The sequence below is a fragment of the Betta splendens genome, chromosome 12 (assembly GCF_900634795.4).
Source record: "Betta splendens chromosome 12, fBetSpl5.4, whole genome shotgun sequence".
NCBI classification, from domain to species: domain Eukaryota; kingdom Metazoa; phylum Chordata; class Actinopteri; order Anabantiformes; family Osphronemidae; genus Betta; species Betta splendens.
In genome coordinates, this window is record NC_040892.2 from 5,105,586 (window position 1) to 5,115,825 (window position 10,240).

Below are 10,240 nucleotides of genomic sequence, written 5' to 3' on the forward strand. Positions count from 1 at the left end.
TTGTATGGGACAGTTGCATTATTTATTTCCATGCTTTAATGCCCGCATTTCTTGAACAATGAAAATATACCTAGTAAATATTTTTGAAAAATCTATATGGTAAAAATAAATAAATGCAACTTCAAAACATTTTATGAGCACAGACATGTGGTACAAATTCATCTATTAGTTTGGTTATAGTTCTACAAAGTAAAATGTAGTTTCGAACCGTTACAAGTTGATAAAAGAACAACAAAAGCTCGATACAGTTGTATTGTTCAAACTGACAGATAAACTAGAAGTGTAGCAATGAATTCTAATCCAATTATTACTCTGTGAATCGACATCTAATGGCAATGAAAAGTATTACAAAAGCTGAAACGTGTGCTACCTATCATCAATCTACAGATTTGTTACTGTAGTCAGTACTGGCCCTGAAGTAAAAGGAAGTCAAGAGTCTTTGACATTCACATAAGCTACCTCAATACTTTTTCCCCGTTCATCTATTTAGGATGATCTAACCACGAGTTACAAGTCAAACTACAGCTGGGATGTAGTTCGTTCACCCCAGAAGCGATGGATATGAGCCCTGTGAGATCTCATCAACTAGCAGTCTCGCTTCACTTCGCATCTGCCTGTGACGGCTCTAAGGAGGAGTCATGGGTGTGTAGTGCTCTGGTCGAACTGCTGGGGGGAACCATTAGTGCAAGCAGTGGTTTGGAGCAGGCGGTCAGCTCTGCAGGCTTCACCTGGCACTGAACTGTGCTCACAACCGCTCCATCAGGACTAATTAGTAGCTTGGATGCTACGTTGGCATGAATACCTAAGGCTGATGTCAGCGTAGAGTGCTTTCCACCCGCTTGATTGGTCAGAGTGTCAGGTGGGTGGATGGTGTTGTGTATCTTCAGGGATGTAAGTGGCTGAGCCGGGGTAATTGTTACAGTGCTGCTAGATGAAGACATGGTCTCCACAGGTAATGTTTCAAAGGTGCTGACAGTGCTTCCAATCGGTGGGACTGTAGCAACGGGCAGTGTCTGTACCTTGGACGCGGGGCTTAAGATTGGTGGAACAGCGACTGTCGGTAGGATCTGCGTTCGTGTGGCACCAAGCACCGGCTGCATGACTACAGGAATCTGTGTTTTTGCTGAAGTGCTGCCTCGTCCTGTGTGCAGAAAAGCCTGTGATAGGGAAGTGGTAGGTGCAGCCATCCTCTGTGCATATGTGCTTGGGCCTGGGGTTGTTACCGCCACCACCTGATGGGCAGTAAGAGGAGAATGCAAAGGTGCGCCTGCTGCAGGGGAGGGGGAGGAGGGGCTGGGCGGGGCGCCGGCCGGTGGGTTGAGTGAAAGGGGCGCGGATGATAGAGGGCCGGACAGTCTAGGTGATGGGTGTGCTACTCCACGCAGAACCGGGGACAAATATTCAGCCCGCATGGCTGAACGTGCAGCTAGCCGCACAGGCAGCGCCGCAGAGTTGAGTGCCCGGGGCCTGGTTGTGACTGGAGAAACCAGGGCCGGTACGCTCCCCAACCTTGGCGGCGATGAGGCCAGTTTGAGTCCGCCAGAGGCAAAATGATCCACTTGTGCAGCCGGTAGCTTAGGCAGAGCGGATACTACATTTGTTTTACTGGGTAACAGTGTTGAAGCAGGGCCAGATGTTCCTGTTAGCTGGACTGACATGACACTGGGAGGTGTGGCAAGCAACGGAGAACCGACAGCAGCCGTGCATGTTGCAATAGGAGAATTTGAGGCTATTCCACTGGGCAGCCTGGCCGGAGACTGGGATGAAACAGCGGCATTACCTGCCCCTGGGAGAGGTAAGAATGCTCCCGTGTTGGCAGCACTGACAGTAGGCACTTGTTGTGGAGAAGGGCTAGAAATGATAAGAACATGGGTGCCTGGACCCAGACCTTGGGGAGGGACTACAAAGCGAGCATTGCTCAGAAGGATCTGTGTGCCGGCAGCAAGGGGCGTAGTGGTGTTGATGACTACTCTCTGCTGGACTGTGCTATTAACAGAGGTGGTGATTGCAGCGCTGGTGGATGTCGCAGTGAAGGTCGACCTTTGGTTCTTTTTGAGATGTTGAGACGAAGATGCTTCCTCACTACTTTGAAGAGCGGGCGTTGAGTTGTGGGTGGGGGTGCCCTGCATGGTAGTAGCTACCCGAGCAGGGTATGCGCCGGGCGCTACGCTGGCGGCTAGACCCAAGTCCTTCCTGATCAGGTTTCCTGCAGGCACGCTGCCAGGGGTAGATGTGCACGTGGAAGGGCCTGTGTGAGACATCATAGTGAAGGAAGGGACACCCTGGAGCTGAAAGCTGGCAGTCACTGAATGAGACACAGGCTGGGCTGGATTTGAACATGTTATAGTGGTGGTGGTGACCGGCGTATAGCCTGAATTTGAGACGGACGCTGGTGTGTGCTTGGAAGGGGAAGCGGGGGCGCCGGTGTTCTTTTCCTCTGTTGTCCGCCCTGACACCAGGGTTTGAAGCCCTGGACATACATGAACTATGTTATTATCATAAAAGCTCCACAAGCTTCAAACTGTGACATAATTTGGCATTGTTCCAAAACCTAATCATACACAAAAAGGTGCTGAACAAACCCACCTGATGGCAGACTGATCATCTTGATGTTGGATACTGATTCCGAGTTACCTCCAGGACGCAGTTCCGTCTTCAGGCTGCGACTGGAGGATGAAGCGCTCAGCAGGGGTCCACTAGCCCCCGGTGCCACTGCCTGCTTTGGGATGGTTCCCGCGAAGGCGGTGGCTGAGGGTGCTGCGGCCTGGCTGATGAACATGAGTCTTGAACCAGCGTGGGAGTTTGTGCCTTTAGACATGGCCACATTTGAAGTGGAGCAAGAAGATGGAGTAACCAGAATGAATTTATTAGCTGGAGCTCTCTCATCGGTAATGGCCCATGTCACGCCAGTCTTGCCGGCCGCCTCTGTTGGTGAGAGGCTTTGGGGGACGCTCAGTGAAGGGACGACAACAGCGTTTTTTACAGGTGAAACTGCAGCAGCAGTGATCTGTGACATAGAACCATTCTGTCCTTGTCTGGTGACGGGAAGGCTACCGGTGACTGCAGTAAATATGGAAGTGGTGGCAGCAGAAGGAGACTTTATTACCGAAGAAACCTGCTTCTGAGGCTCGGCCAGTGAGATGCTTGTTGGATTAGTGCAAGTCTGCGTGAGAACAGCAGGCGAAAGGTTTGGCAATGTCTTTGAGAGGAGGAAGGCTTTAAACTGAGGTGAGATGGTGATGACTGGACTGGTGGGCAGAGAGCCCAGCACGCTGTGGTCTGAGGATGTCTGCACTTTGACGATGCCCGTGTTCCCTCCTCTAGTCGTCACCAGGATGGACTGCGAGTCCCGAATGCACACAGTCTTAAGCTCCTGCTTTGGGTCCTTAGGCTGAACAGGCTCAGCAGACACAGAACCTGGAGAAGCAGAGTGATGGGACGCGATGGGAAAGGGTTTGGGCATGGCGCTTTGTGTACTAACTGGGGGAGTGCAGCTCTGCGCTGCCCCGTGCCGCTCCGGGTTCAAGGCTGCTTGTTGCTGGCAGAAGGCTGAAGCAGAGGAGTCCGCCCCTGTCCGGGCATCTTTAAGGGGAGCCACCTGCTGAACAGGGATTCTGTTCTCAGGAATGGTGAAACCAGGCACATTGGTAGACAGATTTACGGGGCTGGACACTTTAGAAGCTGGGACCTGGACGCTTTTTGGTGGTTGTGGATGTAGGGAAGCAGCCTTTTCTTCAGCTGTGTGAATCAGAAGGTTGGAAGGAAGAATCACCACTTGCTGCATAATCTTTTCGGCAGTACTTTGGTCCATAACCGGATGAACCGAGATCCGGACTTGGCCGCTGCTGTCTTTAACCATTTGAGCAGGACCTTTTTGGACTGTCTGGCCTGGTTTTGTCTGTGGTGGTTTAGGAAGCGGCGTCATCACTGTGGCCATCCCTGAATGTCCGACTACATGCATCTGTTGTAGTCCTTGTGCCTGCATGTGTGGTGATTTCTGGGAACTTGATTGGGGACTTTGTGCTGCTGGATCTTTTGCAGGCATAGAAACCAAAGACCTTTTTCTCTGCACATCTGCATTGCTGACTCCTGGGCAATCAGCAGGCCGTTTCATTAAGGTCACTTTGTTTCCCACGCTCTTCGCCAGCAGGGTGGGAATGGGCGTGTAGCCCTTAGGTAGTCCAGTGGTGGGATGGAGGATGGTGGGTCTGGACGACAGTGAAGACAGGGGCATCCTGGCCGCAGATGTTATGTTTGAATCCCTGAATTGAGTTGATGGATTTATTTCAGATCCAGAGTGTGGCCCAGAGTCAGAAGTAGAAGTGAGGCTGAAGCCAAACTGAACGCTTGGCAGCAGAGTGGCTTTTTCGACGGTGGCCAGAGGGTGTTTCAGGTGGTTTGGAGGTGCACGGGTCACGTGTTCTCCAGTTCCTTCAGTCACAAACTCCCTGCTGTTTGCTAAGAACAAAATAAAGATCTTTAATTAGGGATGCACTGATCAAATAGGTAGCTATAAATGTTCAACATATCGACTACAAAGCAGCCTTAACACAGCTTAAACACAAGGTTGCAAGTTAGATAATATTTTATTACCTCCACTCCAAAGACCTCTCGGAACCATATGCTCCAGATCCTCTTCTTCTGATCTTCTGTATTGGTCTGAGGATGGACAAATCTCCTTGCCCAAAACCTTTTCTTCATCATCATCATCATCATCTGATGATGTTGATGAAACACACTCCTCCCGTACAAAGTTACTGTACTCCGGGTGCTTCTTGAAATCATCAAATTCCTTTTTCAAGCGAAGCCTAATATAGAAGAAGTAGAAGAAATAACAGTGAGGATTGTTTTGAATAAAAATATAGAAGATGCTTTTGTTTTAGATTTATTATTTATTGTTTTAATTTCAAAAAGCATATTTGGCACAGTCATTGTGTAAATATTAAATAAAATGAACCTGTTTCTCTGGTAGGCCTTCACAAGTTTGGGTTCCCAGGGTAAGAGTTCATTCAGTAGTCTGATCAGAGTACTGTGGAGGTCCTTCACCGCCTCCCTTCTGTAATACCACCGACCCTATCAGTTCAAACATGCAAAGGAACATTAGTCAACAATGTCAAAATGAGTGATCAGACTGAAAAACCTGGACAGTAAGCCAGTGAAGGCTCTAGGGCCTGTAAATAAATCTATATCTGTCACTCACCAATCTCTTTTTAGTGCTCTCTAGGTCGTCAAGCTCATCCTCAGTCTTACCGATAAGCTCTCGCAACTCTTCAAGACTTTTGCAGACCAGCTTCATACAAAAATACCAGAATACCAGTTAGAAGGTATATAAGAAATTTAAATAAAATATTAATATTTCAGTACTAAAGAAAGGCTTATTTTGAGCGACTACCTTAAAAGATGGATAAACTGAGGGTTCATCTTTTATTTTCTTTGAAGGCTCTAGCTTTTTTCCTATAAACAAGACAACAGATGTTCAATAAACCAAACAGTTTTTAAAAAAAAAAAAAAAGGTAATATACTGTTGGACTTGACACCAAAAGAGCGTTTTCTCACCTGCTTTATGTTTTTTCTTCTTGTCTTTTCTCTTGATGGAAGTGGCAGCAGACTTAGGAGCCTCGGCGGGGCCGAGCCTCCTTCTGTTCCCGTGCTGCAGCTGCTTGGTCTCTCCTTTCGGCCTCGGCAGCTTTTCTCTCCCGCGCTTTTTCTTCCGCTTTTTCTTTTTGCTCCAGATTTTGTCGCTCACCCGCTCTTCGCTTGAGTTTCGGGTGCTCTCAGAAGACAGCCTTGCTAGCGTTAACGTGCTGCAGGAGCATCGGGGCTCCTCGGACGCGGCATCACTCATTTTATTTTTACAACATTCTAGACACAAAGAGCTTTGGTGTCCCTGGCGGCAGCTCTCCTCCTCCATTTTAAGCTGAGCTGATTTGGTTGGGGAGGCCAGAGTTACTGAGCGGGCAGGCGATCTGCCCGTGTAGCTGTGCTCTCCTACACTAAGACAGGGCTCCTGCGTCTCGGCTTCAATGATGCGCTTTGACTGCGATAAGATGCAATGCTCTTGTTTGAGCCTTTTAGAATAATGTTCCAACTCTACAGGTTCTTCCTTCACATTCCTTTTCACACCACTTCCTCCTATTGGACTACTGTGTGAAAGAGATAAAGAGTTGGTGTGTATTTTTACATCCCATTTAGAGTCAAAGTGGAAGTGTCCGTCAGAGGACCCAGATTCAGACCTCTCCCTCTTCTTCAGTGACCAGAGTTCAAGCCTTTCATTCTCTTCCTCTCCATCCTCATTTTCCCTTTTTAATCCCCCAACTAGGTCTGTTTTCCCCTTGTTAAAATCATGCAGCTCTTCTGCATCCATGGACCCTCCATCATAACCAATGTGACTGTTATTCTCCTCACTCTTTTTCCCATCAGACTCTTTTACCTGAGACCCTGGCTCAATTTCAACCCTTCTGACCCATACAGAAGGGAAGGGGAAGGCCGGGGGTGGGCTGGGGCTCTGGCAGTAGATCCTTAGGTCTGCCCCACAGAAATGTGGGAAATGTATGTAAGCATTCTCCTTGCTGTCATAGCCTAAAATAGACTCTCTACATTCATGGATAGGCTGAGCCAGCACAGCATCCTGTACATCCTTTTGGGTCTCATACACATGATCACACAGCCCCTTCAGGAGCCACACTCGCTGGTAGAAAGGCAGTAGGTGAAAAGGTTTCTCCTCCAAGGGACTCACTTCTCCAAGGGTCCTGAAAAACTGGTGGCAGAGTCCCAGCTGCTCAGCCCGGCCTGGGTGATCCTGGGATGCACCAACAGCACAGTACCAGACCAGGACCCGCTGCCTGAGTTCTGATTCCCAGCGCCGGTAAGGCAGGGCAGGCCGGCGGTGCAGAGCCGCCCTCCGCTGGGGCGGCGATAGTAGGGAAGACATGATTTTGGAGAGGAGGAGGCTGCAGCGGGGCATCAGCAGACAACGCTCCAGCTCAAAAAATACAATCTCTGGGAGGTTCAGTGCAGTCTGAGCCAGACATAGGAAGTGTCCAATAGCAGGAAGTTCCCAAAGGGTGTCCACAGTTTGAGGAGAGGCCTGGGACAACAGGTTTTGCTCCCACTCTTCCACCTGTTTCGCTGACACTTCCTCAGCTTCTTTCTTCTCTAGCTCACGCTGCCTATAAAAATCAATTTTCATTACGTTTTAAGGAAATCTATTATTTTACCAAATATATGTTCTGTCTATTAAACCTAATATACGCCCCACTTACCGTTTCTCCTCCCTCGCCTTCTGCTGCTCTTCAAGTCTTAGGGTCTGTACCATGATCGACTCATGGCCACCAACAGTGATGGTGGCTAGGCTTCGAGGAGCAAGTCTCCTCCTCGTTGAGGTCCCGCTTGAAGCCCGTTCCTCCTCTGCACCGAAACGCCCTTTGGACGTCACTGCCAAAGTTGTCTTTTCTCGCAGTGGCCTTGATTAACAGAAGAAAAAATACAGGTTAATTAATCAATTGTGTAAAGCTGTGTGATGGTGGCTCATCAGGATTATTAAAAGTAAAGAGACACAACTGACGACCAAACAAAAAAATAAAACTAAATGTGTTTAAACTGTAATTACATTAAACCCACCTTGACAGCAGCGTCAGCTTCTGCTCCAGCATGATTTCTAGCTTTTGGGCCTGTTTGGAGATCCAGTGGTCCACTCCATGGTAACGATAACAGTTTTCCAACATCAGCCTGAAATCTGCAACAAACCCCGTTATGGACTCATACTCTTGGTTGATGAACTTCTTCTCCATCCTCCGCAAGCACATGGACTGTCTGAGCTGTGCCTGACCCCAGCCAAGGACCCCACCGATCCCACGCTGGGTCTCCTGGTGGCCAGTAGGGTGAAGAAATGGGCTGGTGATCCCTTTGTGCTTATCCAAGAGGAAGCCAGTGAATATCCGATACGCTTGCTGGACCTCATAATTCATATCCTCCTCAAAGCTACTAGTGTTGGTGGATATACAGACCTCAGGCAGAGAGAGGTCACTGTTGGAAAACTCTGACATGCCATCATTGCTCTGAGCAGGAGGTTCTTCCTTATTGGAATCATCCCCAGGTGCTTCCACAGTCTTATCTTCATAGATGCCATTGCTGAGCCTGTCCTCACTCGTAAATCGGTCCCCGTCTTCATCAGTGCTGCCCACCAGTTTGGATTGTGAGGACATTATTTCAGAGCTGGGCTGCTGGGTCGCTGGGTCAGTCACAGTCAAGTCTTGGTTGTGGAACAGTAGCAGGCTACGAGCTGCAGCAACCTGGTCTGTCATATCCCTCTGATCCCTGGTGCGAGCACCTAAAGCGGGAGACAGACGTCACTTATTGTTGCAAACTGACAGAACCAGAGACAAGCATTTACACGAAAGTCAAAATACAAGCTCTTCATCCCTATACTAGTACGCTAACATGCACAGACATGTATACCTTGAGATTTCTGCTATGACATGTGTTCAGATTATTACCACCGCGCCATAAAACACAGGGATGTTAACGTGATCCAAATTACTCGACGTCAAACTTAGTTTACGTGCCTCTCTGATCGCTGCAAACTTTTCCTTTTCACCGTATCAGTGCTTCGCTAGCTCCAAGTTACCTAGCTAATAGTCCGCTAGCCAGCGCAGTTAAGATAATATTGAGTAAACAAAGTTTTTTCCGCTTGCCCATAGGGCTCCACGGCTCACTCCCATCACTCGCGTCCTCGTCACGTGCCAAACAAGACCAAAACAAAGTGACCACGGGTTCGAAGAACGTACCTCGGTGCTTCGAGTGCGGCTCCGGACGCGCACCAGGCAAGGCGGCTCCTAGCAAGCTTGCTAGCCACGGCAGCCTGCTAGCTAGGTTAGCATGCTATTGTCTCCAAACTGGGGCCTGCAATTGCTGCGTTCGCTGCCCATAGTGGGTTACTTTGTTGCGATTAACTGTCCGGCGGATACGGAGTTCTCATGTTGTCAGCGCACAGAGTGATGTCAGTGCCGACACGGTGGCTAAAGCAGCGTTAGCCGGAGTAACACTTGCTGTTTGTCCGACTCCGACAATGCACAGCAGTTCTATATTACTAGCCATCCAGCTAAGCCGCTAAGGCTTGCAAGTTGACAGGTACTTTGTGGTGTGCGCAAACACCGCGTTTGCTCCGCAGACCAACGTGCGTCTCGTGTCAAGTTTCTCCCGAGCCCCGAAGGGTTACCGAGACCCCGCAACGGTGCGCTCTGGCTCGCGTGAAGACTGCTGAAGCGTCCACTCCACTTCCACCCTGCGTGCGCCCGATGCAAATGTGCGCAGCCTGACGTAGCTCGCCGATCTCGTGTCACAACGAATTCACATTATAGTTTTGATTATAGTTATAGGCTGAAATACAGTTTCTTAATGATTGTATTGATAACCTCACGTCATCTATCGGCTATTACAAATGCAGATCGCCCGCATTTAAAAGAAGAATGTTAAAGAAGAATTAATGTTTAAACCACCAGCCAGACTGTTTAAACATTAATTCATAACTTGAGTGTGTGTGTGCCACTGAAGTACATCAAACACAGTAGAGACAGTGTATCTCTACAGCCCAAACCTGAGCAAGCGCAGGTGTCATTTTGAGCCGCTAGGGGTCGCTCGTCCCCAGCGCAATGAGCAGCTGGTGTGCGAGGGCTCCTCTGCTCTTTGTCTGGACTCTCAGGTAGAACCCAGGGTTGTTTACCTCACCCCAACGCGCCTCCATTGGGGATTGTTTTCATGGCTGTCTTTAGTGACACTATAGGACGATCCCATCACAGGAGCAAACCTGCAAACTGAAAGGCTTGACAGATAAACTTAATAAATAAGCATTTGGACCAAAAAGTCCATATAAAGCATGAGATTGTGGATTAAGGCGGGGATGTGTAGGAATTAGATGTGTTTACCACCCAGTTGTCTTGCGCACATTACAAGCATTTTTTATGCGTTTTTAATCTTTTAAGTAAAAGACAGAACATGAAACATAAGGAAAGCATTTAACGTCCGGATAAACGGTGCAGTTTAGAAGCTCTCAGTGACCACGATGCGGGCGGGTGGTGGTTGCTTCTGACAGGTTGACGCATTACATCTTATAAACTACAGGCCCCAACGTTATTGTTTTTACGCTGCCAAGTGGCAGCAAAACAATAGCAGCCTGGGACTGCGCCGTAAAGGCCTGCGGGGGAACTATTCGGCGCTACAGGACGGGAGCTGCGCCTTTAAC

At 48.8% G+C, this 10,240-nt stretch overlaps 1 protein-coding gene across 2 annotated transcripts; it reads right to left on the reverse strand.

Annotated features, from left to right (window-relative positions):
• LOC114867158 (uncharacterized protein KIAA2026) lies at positions 1 to 10,124 on the reverse strand. 2 transcript variants are annotated; one of them, XM_029169585.3, is made up of 10 exons: positions 9,596 to 10,124; positions 7,621 to 8,329; positions 7,263 to 7,463; positions 5,557 to 7,169; positions 5,393 to 5,454; positions 5,201 to 5,290; positions 4,958 to 5,073; positions 4,594 to 4,808; positions 2,587 to 4,458; positions 1 to 2,470 (listed from the first exon to the last, which is right to left on the reverse strand). In XM_029169585.3, the coding sequence occupies exons 2-10, from the start codon at positions 8,301 to 8,303 to the stop codon at positions 600 to 602; spliced, it is 6,723 nt and encodes a 2,240-aa protein (XP_029025418.1). In that variant the 5' UTR covers positions 8,304 to 8,329; positions 9,596 to 10,124; the 3' UTR covers positions 1 to 599. The 2 variants fall into 2 exon arrangements, with proteins under 2 accessions (XP_029025418.1, XP_029025417.1); XM_029169584.3 differs by lacking the exon at positions 9,596 to 10,124 and adding an exon at positions 8,787 to 9,447.
• Positions 10,125 to 10,240: the final 116 nt, after the last annotated feature.